This window comes from Dendrobates tinctorius, unplaced genomic scaffold, assembly GCF_039654945.1.
Source record: "Dendrobates tinctorius isolate UK_male_01 unplaced genomic scaffold, ASM3965494v1 ptg000015l, whole genome shotgun sequence".
NCBI classification, from domain to species: Eukaryota; Metazoa; Chordata; class Amphibia; order Anura; family Dendrobatidae; genus Dendrobates; species Dendrobates tinctorius.
This window is the reverse complement of record NW_027361683.1, coordinates 23,527,321-23,541,877: the sequence shown is the minus strand read 5'-3', so window position 1 is coordinate 23,541,877 and position 14,557 is coordinate 23,527,321. Positions and strand designations below refer to the sequence as shown.

Sequence of the window (14,557 nt, the reverse complement as noted above, 5' to 3'; positions counted from 1 at the left end):
CTTCTCCAGCAGCTCTTCCTTCCTTCAGAAGTCACGTGGTACCGCTCATTAAAGTCATTAATATGTGCCAGGAGGGGGGTAAGTATGATCTGACGCCCCCGCTCCCCTCCCCCTCCGACCCCCTGGAGTGTGTACGGTACTTTTTTTTTTTTTTTTTTTTTTTTTTTCCCCCCCCCCCCCCCCCCCTCTACGACATTGTAATAACGGGCAATCAAAAGAACGTATCTGCACCCAAATGGTATAATTAAAAACTTCAGCTCGGAGTGCAAAAATTGAGCCCCTCGCCCAACCCAAGAACATGGAAAATGGCACAACTTTTTTTTTTTTTTTTTTTTTTTTTTTTTTCTTTAATCCTGACATGATGCAGTTTTCAGTGGTACTGGTTTTTGATACCCTTCACTTTTTACATAAGATTTTTATTCATTTTATTAACAATTACTTACACTAAACATTATAGTACCAACCCAAACTTTACAAACTTTAAGAGTTAAACTTGTTTCTTTAGTCCTATACCTGCCAAGGTAGTCTATGCCAAACAAAGTTTTAAATTTTGTTCAAATGAAAGTTTTCACAAAGAATGGTGACATGTTATTAAATACAGGGATTAATCCAAAACTAGTATTGGTTGTATGTTCACTAACAGCATGTTTACAAGCAGAAAATAATTGGTATCTTTATGTCCTCACAATATTTAAAATGCCGAAATAGCCAACCGGTCTAGTACATTTATTCTGTGTAGCTCCACAGATGCCACCCCAGGGGTGACCAGCCACCGTTCCCATATATTTATAAACTTTGAGTTCCTTTTTAACGTAAGTGCCTCATACCCTGTGGATAAGGAAAATTTGGGACTTGGATAGAGAGAAACACCTATACTAGTATTTAATTCCATTCTTCAGATATGAAGCCAACATTCTCTTTCCAGTTTGATCTGACCAACATGGGATGCTTATCTAGATATAAGGGTAACAATATCCTGTAAATAGAGGAAGTAAGGCCTTTCATATTAGATGCTGTAGAGATTAAATCTTAGATATAGTGATTAATGAGATCTACCTTAAGCCCCCATTACACACGCTAGCAATATCGCTGTAAAGTCACCGATTTTTGTGACGTTGCAGCGATATTGCTAGCGATATCGCTGCATGTGATGCTTACCTTGGATCGGCTCCCCCGCTGGTAATCGCTGATCGCGCGAGAAGCTGCTGGACCATTCCTCATCGGTCACTTCCTGCGGCGCTTCCTGCTGTGACGACGAGCGACGCGTGGGGCCGGACGGGAGGACGCAGGATCGCCTGGTGTGACAGGTAAGTAGCGATGTCTCTGGTGAGATCTGCCTGAGTGGCAGCTCACTAGCGACCACCTAGCGATGCACCAGCGATCCTGACTGCGTCATATCGCTAGTCGGGATCGCTGGTGCATCGCTAGGTGTAACGGTACCCTTAGTTGTCTTTGTGTTTGGAAGTCATGACAAAGCTGCAAATACTGATAGAAGGCTCTATGTGGAATGCCAAGCCCAGAGTGAATCTGATCAAAACTTTTTATTGATCCGTCACGTATTTGGGTCAGTAGCAAAATCCCTCTGCGTTCCCATTCCCCCAAAAGCCCTCTATTTTAGCTATTTTGCTTAGTTTCGTATTGTGCCACAGAGGGGAATAGTTTGTGAATCCCTTGATACGGAGAAGGTCCTTATCCCAGATTTTATAGATCACATTTAGTGTGAGCCGTTGCACAGTGCATGATCAGCAAGTCTGTCAGTGCAGAGCTGACGGCATCTATGGCAATGCTGCTTCATCTCCATGCCATAGAAGCGATCAGCCTGCAAAAAAATGATTGTCCCATAGTGGGACAAACTAAAAAAAAGTTAGGGGGTGAAGTGATGGTGTTTTTTTTTTTTTTTTTATGTAAAAATCCTTTTTAAAAATTCTGAATTAATAATAAGGAAAGCAATATATTCTAGCTCTAAGTATTTGAAGAAAAATCTAAACAAAATTACACATTTTTGGTATCCCTGCGTCTGCAACAACCTGACCTACAAAACTGTCCCACTAATTAACCCCATTAGTGAACACCATAAAAAAATATAAAGTGGAATAACACGCAATCAAAAAGACTGATAAAAATAAACATGGTACTGCTGAAAATGTCATCTTGTCCCACAAAAAACAAGCCGCCATACAGCCCAATCAGCTGAAAAATGAGTTATATCACTCAGAATAAAGCGATGCAAAAATAGTTTTTTTCCTCTTCGCCACGACAGCACCCACTGAGAGAGGGGATCCGCCCCAGGAACAGGAAACCTACAGAGAGATAAATGGGGCGGGCCCCCTCGCTCCCTCAGTTTGGTTTCCTGTTCCTAGGAAGGAACCCGCAGAAGGATACCTGGTCGTCTGGTAGCCGCCTGCGTGCATAATATGAGCAGCAGGGGCCCCAGGACTGGAGGCAGCGTCGGGCAGAGAGGTGATGTCCCCCCCACCCCCCCCAGAGCTGGTAATGCAGGTGAGGCCGGAGGTAAGAAGGTGCCAAGGCTCACTGAGGGGACGGGGGCGTATACCCCCCCCCCCCCCCCCCCAGGAAGGGGACGAATGCATTACACAATGCCATTAGGCATATCAGGGATGGTGGCCGCGCGCCGCCTGAGCGTTTGTGCCAGGCAGCGCTACCGGAGGTCATACCTGCAGGGGTTAACGTGTGGGCCCGTGGTGTCACTGTCGGGGCCGCTGCATCAGCGCTTCCAGCGGCGCTCCCAGGCAGGCAACCCGGAAGTAAGGGTATGGAGGCCTTCCGGGATCAGTGCAGGAGGAGGCGCTCGCGGGAGAACGCATGCGCAGAAGGGGCTAAAAAAAAAAAGGATGACAAAAAAGTGGAAAGGCTATAAAAAGAAGCCAAGGAGGCAGCGCCAGTGCGCAGTCATGTCATCCATAGAAGACCCAGCTTCGCTCCCGCTAAGGCCTGTTTCACACTTCCGTTTTTTCAAATCCGTCAAAATCCGTTGGTTTCCGTAAAAAAACGGATCCGCTATTTTTTGCAGGATCCGTTTTTTTTGTCCCATAGACTTCCATTAGTGGTTACCGCGGATCCGTCAAAAAAAAAACGGAAACGGATCCGTTTGGCGGACACAAACGGAAGTGTGAAACAGGCCTTAGTCAGCCAGTGGAATCCCCACATGGCAGCAGACAAAGCGGTGCTACAAGGAGAAGCAGCAGCACCAGAAGTGGCAGCTCCAGGAAGGAATCTAGCAAACCTTCCAAGCAAGTTGAGCCCCTGGATAAAAAACGGAAGGAGAAGAAATCATCCCACGCCTCGCCTCAGCCTGAGGCGCGGACCCTGCAGCCGGTAGTTTGCTGACTAGACTCACGGGTGAGTGTTTTTAGTCAGAATAAATAGCTGATGCCCTTCTTTTTTCTGGTCCATACCCCCCTTTTTAGGCCAAAAGAACAGAGAAGGCGAAAAATAGAGTGTCTTATGTTCTCAGCCCCTCCCAGACGGCCACCCTAAAAGATTATGCCAAGCGTGTATTGAGGAGGCCTTACAGGAGGAATCCTCACGGAAGATAGATGATATCCGAGCGATAATTAGGGAAGAGCTACGGGCCTTGGGCAGCTCCAGTAGTCTGGGGGGGTCACTCCTCTGTGAGACAGATAAGTTCACCGAGAGGAGGAGCTTCGCCTGCGTCAAGGTCGCCGTCAGAATCCGGGGAACTAGACTCTGATAGATCCCAGGAATACCCTTCCTCAGAGGACAAGGAGCAGGCGTGTTTCCCTACGGACAGCGTCAGTAACTTGGTTAAGTCTGTCCGAAATACCATGGGGCTACCAGAGAGTAAGGACCCCAAGACTCCACAAGACATAATGTTTGCAGGCATTTCCCGTAGAAAGGTCCGAGCATTCCCAGTGGTCCCAGCTATAAAAGAGCTGGTGAAAAGGGAGTGGGAAAAACAGGGGCAGAGAACCTTCCTCCCCTTAACGTCTAAGCGTAAATATCCGTTTGACGAGGAATTGACAGCTTGGTCGAGAGCCCCCAAAGTGGATGCGGCGGTGGCCTCTACCTCTCGTAGATCCTCCCTGCCGGTAGAGGATTCAGGAACTTTGGCTGACTGATTAGATCGTAAGACCGATACACTCCTTAAACTATCCTGGGAAGCATGTACGGCAGCTTTTAAGCCCGCAATAGCAGCCACGTGCACAGCAAGATCAATGTTGGTATGGCTGAATGACCTAGAGGACAATATTAAAAACGGAGTGGCCAGGAATAAACTCCTGTCCTCTATGCCCCTCATTAAAGGAGCAGCGGCCTTCCTCCAATTCCTCAGCGGACTCTCTCCGTTTATCGGCTAGAGCAGCAGGGCTAACCAATGCAGGCCGGCGGGCCTTATGGTTGAAGGGGTGGAAAGGGGACACGCAGACAAACTAAACTGTGTGCTATACCCTGCCAGGGTAAGTACCTCTTTGGCACGGAACTGGACGAGATTTTAACAAAAGTGGGAGAGAGGAAAAAATGGGCTTTTATTCTCCTCTATTTTTAGTCCCAAAACCAGATGGCTTTTAGGACCATAATAAATTTAAAGAAGCTTAATACCTTCTTAAGGCTGAGGCCATTTAAGATGGAGTCAATAAATTCTGCAATAAAACTTTTTTGTTTCCCAGGTGTTACATGGCAGTCTTGGACCTAAAGGATGCCTATTACCATCTACCCATATACCGAGAGCACCAGAAGTTCCTGCGGGTAGCGGTTTGGTTCAAGGGTCGGATTCAGCATTTCCAGTTTGTGGCAATGCCATTCGGGCTATCCATGGCTCCTCGGGTATTTACCAAATTGATGCTGGAAGTGATGTCGTATGTAAGGCTGAATGACACACTAGTGGTCCCTTACTTGGACGACCTGCTCGTAGTAGGGAATTCTGTTTCTCAGTGCAAAACAAGAATGGCTAAGATTATCTCATCCCTACAAATGCTAGGATGGCTAATCAACTGGGAGAAGTCCAGACTAGAACCAGTTACCTGTCAGGTTCCTAGGCCTGCAAGTAGATTCTGTAAGTCAGAAGTGCTTTCTACCAGACGCTAAAGCAGTGGCCATAATCAATAAGATACAGAATACTACAGGAAGACCCGTAATATCATTGAGACAGGGTATGTCCTTGCTGGGGTCCCTGATATCGTGCATCCCAGTGGTGCAATGGGCCCAGTTCCACTCTAGAACACTACAGTGGGCTATTCTGCAGGAAACAGACTGCAGGGGCGGTTGGAAGGGAGGATGTCCCTATCGCCAGAAGTTGTTAAATCCCTAAAGTGGTGGTTAAATCCTACCAATTTGTCTAAGGGAGTGCAATGGTGGGTAACTCCCTCCAAGGTGCTCACCACGGATGCTAGCCCCTTGGGTTGGGGGGCCCACCTGGAGGAGCACATGATACAAGGCCGGTGGTGTAAACATGAGAGAGAAACTTCCTCTAATGTAAAGGAGCTAAAAGCAATTTACTATGCGATATCTCAATTTCTCCCGCAGTTAAGAGGAACCCACGTGAGAATCCAGACAGACCATACCACCGCAGTTGCCTATATAAACCGACAGGGAGGTACGCGGTCGGGACTGTTGTCTATCGCGGAAGAGATCCTAGAGATAGCCGAGGTACATCTTCACTCCTTGTTGGCACTCCACATAAGAGGAGTAGACAACTCTCAAGCAGACTATCTCAGTCGCCAGGTCCTATATCAGGGCGAGTGGGTCCTCAGCAGGCACGTCTTCGAGACAGTAGCGACAGAATGGGGCAGACCAGAGAGAGACCTGTTTGCCACCAGAGCCAACAGACGCGTAAAGAAGTTCGCTTCGCTCTACAGGTCAGACAACCCAGACATTCTAGATGCCCTCCAAGCACCCTGGGCATTCCGGCTAGCCTATGCCTTTTCTCCAATGGTTCTACTTCCAACAGTAGTCAGGAAAATAAGACAAGAGAGGGCGAGGGTCATCTTGATGGCCCCGTTTTGGCCCAAAAGGCCGTGGTTTTCATGGCTGAGAGCCATGTCAATAACCGACCCGTGGATCCTGCCGCTGCACCAGGATCTTCTCTCGCAGGGACCCTGCTACCATCCACAGGCCAAATCCCTACAACTAGCGGCCTGGAATTTGAAAGGGAACTATTGAAGCAGAAGGGCTTTTCGGAAAACCTGATTAATACCCTGCTACAAAGTAGGAAAGAGTCTACTACAAGAATATACGCTAAGGTGTGGAGAAAATTCCTGGCCTTTCACCCAGCAGAGCTAGCCGGTGAAGTACCCATTACACCCATCTTAGAGTTTCTTCAAAGAGGCCGAGAATTGGGCCTTTCAGTTAATACTCTAAAGGTCCATATATTGGCCCTAGGAGCCCTATTTAACTATAACGTGGCAGCAAATAGATGGGTAAACCGTCTTGTTTCAGCTTGTCAACGATCAGAACCGGTGCATATTCCTCGGCTTCCGGCATGGAACCTTACTCTGGTTTTGGATGCCTTTACTCAGGCGCCGTTTGAGCCCATAAAGTCGGCATCAGTGAAGTGCCTCTCATTGAAAACTGCTACACTAGTAGCTTTAGTATCAGCTAGAAGAGTAAGTGATCTTCATGCTCTATCAGTAGACCCTCCGTTCCTGTCAATAACACGAGACAGACTGATTTTGAAGACAGACCCGTCCTACCTTCCCAAACGGGCAACTAAATTTCATAGGTCTCAGGAGATATGCCTACCTTCCTTCTATGAGAACCCGTCAAAGCAGGACGAGGTGAAATATCACACCTTAGATGTGAGGAGAGCTGTACTAGCCTACCTTGATAGGACCAGTCCCTGGAGGCAGAGTAGGTCTCTTTTTGTCTCCTTCCAGGGCAACAGAAAGGGGTCTGGAGTTACAACAGGCACATTATCCAGGTGGATTAGAGATGCGATCACAATGGCATATTTGGCAAAAGGAGAAGACCCTCCGCTGGGGATTAAGGCGCACTCTACTAGAGCCATATCATCCTCCTGGGCTGAGAGCAAACGTCCCAATTGAACAAATATGTAAGGCTGCAACCTGGTCTTCTCCATCTACCTTCTATAGTCACTATAGACTAGATTTGTCCTCTACAGAGGATTTGACCTTTGGTAGATCGGTCCTTAACACGGTGTGCCCTCCCAAGTGATTATCTCTGGAAATCTCAGTGGGTGTTGTCGTGGCGAAGAGGAAAAACCGCATTACTTACCGGTAATACTTTTTTGTAGAGTCCACGACAGCACCCGCTCACTTCCCTCCCGTAAAAATTTTTTCACACATGGGTCTCCTTGGTGGTGGAGATTGTAATTAGAATTTAATATATGATTAAACTTAGCGAATGTAAAGGCTATAGGGGTAAGATATATGAATCGCCCAAACAAAATGACTAAAACATGTATGGCGGTTCCTCCGTTGTTCTCGGTAATACAAACTGAGGGAGCGAGGGGGACCGCCCCATTTATCTCTCTGTAGGTTTCCTGTTCCTGGGGCGGATCCCCTCTCTCAGTGGGTGCTGTCGTGGACTCTACAAAAGAGTATTACCGGTAAGTAATCCGTGTTTTTTTTTTTTTTTTTTTTTTTTTTTTCCCCTCTAAGTTTAGTTTTTTTTTTTTTTATTGTATAAAAGCGCCAAAACATAAAAATAGAGGTATCGCTGTAATCGTACTGACCCTAAGAATAAAACTGCCTTATCAATGTTACAACACACGGAATAGCAAAAAAAAAAATACAGTGACTTACCGGTTTTTGTTCATTCTGCCTCCCAAAAATCCAAATAGAAAGTGATCAAAAAAATGTAATGTTCCCGAAAATGAAGGCAATAAAAGTCAACTCGTCCCGCAACAATTACGAATCCCATTTGCCACCACTACAGAAGTGGAAAGAGCTGTTCAAAGTGGCAGAACTGGCGCATCCAATAGATGTGCCTTTTCTGGGCAGCTGTGGGCTATTTAGGCGGGGGGAGGGGGGGGGTGTCAATATCCATGTCTCCTTACCAGCCTGAGAATACCAGCCCTCAGCTGTCTGCTTTAGCAAGGCTGGTTGTCAAAAATGGGAGGGACCCCATGCAGTTTTTAATTTAAAGGGCAGAGACGCACTGGCGTATTTCTCCTGCGATAATCGCATCGCACTGAACGGACTTGCTGGCACCTCGCCTGACAGCATGATGGAATACTATGCAGCTGTCAAGCCCAGGTCAGGAGAGCAGACAGCCATTGCGAGGTTTACAATGCGATCCTCGGACGAGAAATGCGGCCGTGAGACTCCAGCCAAATAATTTAACCGGTGTGGGGACCCCTCTGTTCCTGATAACCAACCTTGCTGGAGTTTTGCCTGGCTGGTTATGGAAAATACAGGAAAAAAACGGTGTGGGTTCCCATTTATCGCTCAGGCAGCGGCTGATAAATACCGCCTTCATTCGCTACTGTTATTAGCAGCAGCAGGGGTAGGCTGATGAGAGTAATAGTCCCATCAGCCATCACCTGCTGTCTTTTATCACTTAAATGTAATTCTCATCATTCTCTCCTGCTTGCGCCGATCGCAGACAGAGCAGGGGAGAATGATGAGAGCTGGGGAACAGCACTTACTGGAACACTTATTCCCCAGTGCCGATGCGTGTCACATGGATGACATCCATGTGTGTTTTATGCATGTACTGGAGGTTTTGTGGCTCGGGCTGACATTAAAAAACGGACATGTCCTCGTGGAACAGACCCATTCACTTGAATAGGCAAATGGTGCTGCTTTTCTCCTGAGTCTTTCTGTATGGCTAAGTAGTACTATACTGCCACATATTGGGTATGTCACGTTCATTAGAAATTGTGGGACAAATTTTGGTGCGGTTTTAACTCCTTGTGTGGAAATGTAAACTCTTTGGCTAAAACATTTTGCTGGTAAAAATGTAGTTATTTTGTCTTCACTACCCAACACTATAAAATTCTGTGTCCTACCCATGTTGTCAATATGATCACTATACCCCTAGATGAATTCATTGAGAGGTGTAGTTTGTAAAATGTGGTCACTTATGGTGGGTTTTGCTGTTCTGGCACCTCATGGAACATGAAAACCTCAGAGGAAAAAATCCGTTACAAACCAGACAGGCCCAAATGCATCTGCACTAATCCAGGGTGCCATTTTACTTGGGTCCGCTGCACCCTGGATTAGTGCAGATGCATTTGGGCCTGTCTGGTTTGTAACCTCATGGGCTCTCCCAGTGGGTCATGGCTCCTGCAAACCATAACAGTAAAATCTGACAGTCCTTGCCTTCTGTGCTTTTCAGTGTGCCTGAAATATTACCCGATTACATGTTGGGTATTGGTGCACTCGGGAATAAATGAACCTCAGTTTGTTGCAAAAAAAACTTCCTATTAACCTTTAGAAAACAAAACTTGGGGATAAAACGACAGTGGTAAAAATGAAACTTATTCTTTCTTCACTGCTCAGTGGTATAAAACTGTTAGGCACATGTTGTTAATATGATCACTGCACCCAATTCATTGGGGAGTGTAGTTTGTAAAACGAGTTCACATATACTGTAGGAGGTTTCTGTTCTGGCACCTCCGGGGCTCTGCAAATGTGACATTGCACCCTGAAACATTACAGCAAAATCTGAACTATAGTATGGCACCTCTTCCCTTCTGATCTTTGCACTGTGCCTCAAAAGTACTACTCCCCTACATATGGGGTATAGGTGTATTTCATGAGAAATTGCACAACAACTTTTGGGGGTGAAAAACAATCATTTTTCTGGAAAATTATTTATTTTTTTTTTTTTATATGGCCCTACACTAAACTTCTGTGACGCACTTGGGGGTTCAAAGTGCTCACCACACATCTAGATGAGGCACATCAGGGGTTCTCCAAACACGACATGGTGTCTGATCTTAATTCCAGCCAATTTTGCATTGAAAAAGTAAAACTGCACTCCTTCCCTTTCGAGCTCTGCCGTGTGCCCAAATAGTGGTTTACCTGCATATACACTCATATGTAAAAGTTTGGGCACCCCTATTAATGTTAACCTTTTTTCTTTAACAATTTTGGTTTTTGCAACAGCTATTTCAGTTTCATATATCTAATAACTGATGGACTCAGTTATATTTCTGGATTCAAATGAGGTTTATTGTACTAACAGAAAATGTGCAATCTGCATTTAAACAAAATTTGACCGGTGCAAAAGTATGGACATCCTTATTATTTTCTTGATTTGAACACTCCTAAGTACTTTTTACTGACTTCCTGAAGCACTAAATTGGTTTTGTAACCTCATTGAGCTTTGAACTTCATAGCCAGGTGTATCAAATCATGAAAAAAGGTATTTAAGGTGGCCACTTGCAAGTAGTTCTCCTATTTGATTCTCCTATGAAGAGTGGCATCATGGGCTCCTCAAAACAACTCTCAAATGATCTGAAAACAAAGATTATTCAACATAGCTTTTCAGGGGAAGGATACAAAAAGTTGTCTCAGAGATTTAACCTGTCAGTTTCCACTGTGAGGAACATAGTAAGGAAATGGAAGAACACAGGTACAGTTCTTGTTAAGCCCAGAAGTGGCAGGCCAAGAAAAATATCAAAGGCAGAGAAGAAGAATGGTGAGAACAGTCAAGGACAATCCACAGACCACCTCCAAAGACCTGCAGCATCATCTTTCTGCAGATGGTGTCACTGTGCATCGGTCAACAATACAGCGCACTTTGCACAAGGAGAAGCTGTATGGGAGAGTGATGCGAAAGAAGCCGTTTCTGCAAGCACGCCACAAACAGTCGCCTGAGGAATGCAAAAGCACATTTGGACAAGCCAGTTACATTTTGGAAGAAGGTCCTGTGGACTATTGAAACAAAGATTGAGTTGTTTGGTCATACAAAAAGGCGTTATGCATGGAGGCTAAAAAACACAGCATTCCAAGAAAAACACTTGCTATCCACAGTAAAATTTGGTGGAGGTTCCATTATGCTTTGGGGCTGTGTAGCCAATGCCGGCACTGGGAATCTTGTTAAAGTTGAGGGTCGCATGGATTCAACTCACTATCAGCAGATTCTTGACAATGTGCAAGAATCAGTGACGAAGTTGAAGTTACACAGGGGATGGATATTTCAGCAAGACAATGATCCAAAACACCGCTCCAAATCTACTCAGGCATTCATGCAGAGGAACAATTACAATGTTCTGGAATGGCCATCCCAGTCCCCAGACCTGAATATCATTGAACATCTGTGGGATGATTTGAAGTGGGCCGTCCATGCTCGGCGACCATCAAACTTAACTGAACTGGAATTGTTTTGTAAACAGGAATGGTCACAAATACCTTCATCCAGGAACTCATTAATGGCTACAGGAAGCGACTAGAGGCTGTTATTTTTGAAAAAGGAGGATCTATGAAATATTAATGTCACTTTTATGTTGAGGTGCCCATACTTTTGCATCGGTCAAGTTTTGTTAAAATGCAGATTGCACATTTTCTGTTAGTACAATAAACCTCATTTGAATCCAGAAATATAACTGAGTCCATCAGTTATTAGATATATGAAACTGAAATAGCTGTTGCAAAAAACAAAATTGTTATAAAGAAAAAAGGATAACATTAATAGGGGTGCCCAAACTTTTACATATGACTGTATGGGGTATCCTCATACTCAGGACAAACTGCACAACAACCTTTGAGGTCCAATCTCTCCTGTTATCCTGGGGGGGCAATAAAAATTTTTTGGATGTCAAACTTTTTGTGAAAGTTTTTTTTTTTTTTTTTTTTCCCATTCCAAATTCCTGTGAAGCACCTGAAGGCAGTTTTTAGAATGGTGTCACTTTTGGGTATCTTCTATCATATAGACCCCTCAAAGTGACTTCAGGACGTCAGATGTGATGTGGTCCCTATATAAAAAAAAGTTGTAAAAATGAGAAATTGCCGTTCAGCTTTTAACCCTTAACTTCCTAACAGAAGTTTTGCTTCCAAAATTGTGCTGATGTAAAGTAGACATGTGGGAAATGTTAGTGAGCACTTTTTGTGACACATCTGATTTTAAGGGCAAGAAAATTCAAAATTTGGAAAATTGCAGACTTTTCACCATATCTCCGTTTATCACAAACGTGAGCCATATCAAAAACTTTACCTCAGAATCACCAGGATCCATTGGAGCGTTCCATAGCTATTACCTCATAAAGGGACAGTGGTCAGAATTGTAAAAATTGGCCTGGTCATTAACATGCAAACCACCCTGGGGGGGGGGGGGGGTAAAAAGGGTCAACACAGCCCACAAAGTTTCATTTGATGCTATCAAATGCCTTGGCGGTGTCTAAGGAAAGGACTGGCTGTTGCTCATTTGACTTTAAATTTTAGAAATTGCTTTTTCTTACTACTTTAAGGACTCATTCAGACATTCGTATGGCACCTATGTGTTGTATCCATATTTTTTTTTACTGATGTAACATGTACCCGTTATAGTCCATAGTTCACATGTCTATTTGGTCAATAGTGAATACGGAATGTAAGGATTTTAATAGTGAGGTTACTTCCTCTTTAACTTAGTCAGCATCTTGCAGCACAGTCTTGGGGAGCAAATTATTATGGCAACCAGAGGCTGAATTGTGAAAACCAAAATAATTCTTAGTGAAAGTGTTAAAAAAACAAAACCGCCAGAATTACCATTTTTGCTCATCCTGTGTAAGCTAAAATGAATAATCCATAAATGGAAGCAATAATTACTATAGTTCATTACACAAAAAAAACAAGCCCTCATAGAGCTCTGTACTCTATGACCTGCTGCCAGTTGAGTCTGGCAATGGCCTACCCCCCCGAGCATAAACATGTATGGGGAGTTGGGAGGAGTACAGGTGCCTCTTGACCTCGCCTGGTAGTGTTAAAACTGAAGATAGAACAGCTGAATGCTGTCAAGTCAGTAATCCAAAGTTTGTGGCTCCTTGAGGAACATCTAAAAGTACTGTATATACCGGAGTATAAGCTGGCACCCCCCCCTAATTTTGCCACAAAAAACTGGGAAAACTTATTGACTCGCGTATAAGCCTAGGGTGGAAAATGCAGCGGCTACTGGTATATTTCAAAAATAAAAATGGATACCAATAAAAGTAAAATTAATTGAGACATCAGTAGGTTAAATGTTTTTGAATATCCATATTGAATCAGGAGCCCCATATAATGCTCCAGACAGTTCATGATGGCTCCATAAGATGCTCCATACAAAATACACCCCATATAATGCTGCACAAAGGTTAATAATGCCCACATAAGATGCTCCATAAAGGTTATGGCCCCATAAGCTGCTCCATAGATTATGCCCCCATATGCTGCTGCAAAAAAATGCCATACTTGCGTCTCCTGCTCAGGACCCGGCACGTGAAATATTCACCTGTCCAGTTTCCATCACTGTGCACCGCTGTCTGCCACTTCCTGTGTCAGTGACTGACATCACCATGCCCCCTGCTGCCTAAACATCACAGGACTCAGCAGACAGCGGTGAGCAGCGATGGACACGGGACAGGTGAATATTGGATATACTTACCCCCTCCTGGCGCAGTCTCTGCAGCCCCGCTTCTCCTCCGACTCCCACTGTCTCCGGCAGCTCTTCCTGCCTTTCACGTGGTTCCGCTCATTAAACTCATGAATATGTGCATATTCATGAGTTTAATGTGCAGTACCACGTGACCGCTGAAGGCAAGGAGGGAGACCGTGGGAGAAGCGGGGGGGGGGGGGGGGGTCAGTATGATCTGACGCTCCCCAAACCCCCCCCCCCCCGCCAAGGTATGACTCGTGTATAAGCCAAGAGGGGGACTTTCAGCCCAAAAAAGTGGGCTGAAAATCTCAGCTTATACACGAGTACATATGGTAGATGCTTTTTAGTATACAATAGATGTGGCTTTCCTTTCTGAGCAGGGTTCAGTGGAGTTCCACTTGTGTCAGAGACTTGCTAAGGCTAGCTTCATATTTGCGCCGTTTTTCGCAGTGTTTCGTACGCACATAAAACGCATGCAAAAAACTTAAACGCTTGTAAACGCTGTAACTTTTTTAATGCATTAGCGTGCGCATGACAAACACAGCGTTTGTATGCGTTTGCGTTTTTTATGCGCATGGGTTGTCTAGTTGTCACATTTCACAGGAGGAATATCCTTGCAAAATTCTTGAAACAGACTCCACCAATGGGACCTCAGTGGGAGTGTGTTATGGAAATTCTATCTATCTTGCAGCTCAATTCAGATTCTGTTGCTTTTTACTTTGTGAACATGGATCTGTGCTGGAAGAGTTTTCACTTCAACATGGATCTGGACATCGCGCTGGCTAAGGCTTTTGCATTTGCTTGACAGCGAAGACTGCAGTGGCGGCGTTTGTGGATACATCTGATTATTGAACTCCGGGAGAGCCATGGAGCGTACCACACCCTCTACAGCGAGCTCCAGGGAAACCCAGAGAAAATTAGTGACTACCTGGATGTCCCAAGACAGCTTCAGGGATTTGCTTGCTCGTGTTCAAGAATTCATCCAGAGATGGGACACACAGCTCCGTCATGCGATTCCTCCTGAAGAACGGCTCCTGGTCACACTACGGTATGTAATATT

At 45.0% G+C, this 14,557-nt stretch overlaps 2 protein-coding genes across 3 annotated transcripts in view; both read left to right on the top strand.

The window, feature by feature from the left end:
• The window catches only part of ADPRS (ADP-ribosylserine hydrolase), a 50,663-nt gene that overhangs the window by 17,961 nt on the left and 18,145 nt on the right, over positions 1–14,557 (top strand). The window lies entirely within an intron of this gene.
• On the top strand, positions 194–7,568 carry LOC141075713 (uncharacterized). The gene is made up of 2 exons (XM_073562862.1): positions 194–4,803; positions 5,503–7,568. The coding sequence occupies exon 2, from the start codon at positions 5,760–5,762 to the stop codon at positions 7,017–7,019; it is 1,260 nt and encodes a 419-aa protein (XP_073418963.1). The 5' UTR covers positions 194–4,803; positions 5,503–5,759; the 3' UTR covers positions 7,020–7,568.

Excerpts from the sequence above, each read along its gene's own strand:
- LOC141075713 (XM_073562862.1), top strand. The coding sequence starts at position 5,760 with ATGGGGCAGACCAGAGAGAGACCTGTTTGCCACCAGAGCCAACAGACG.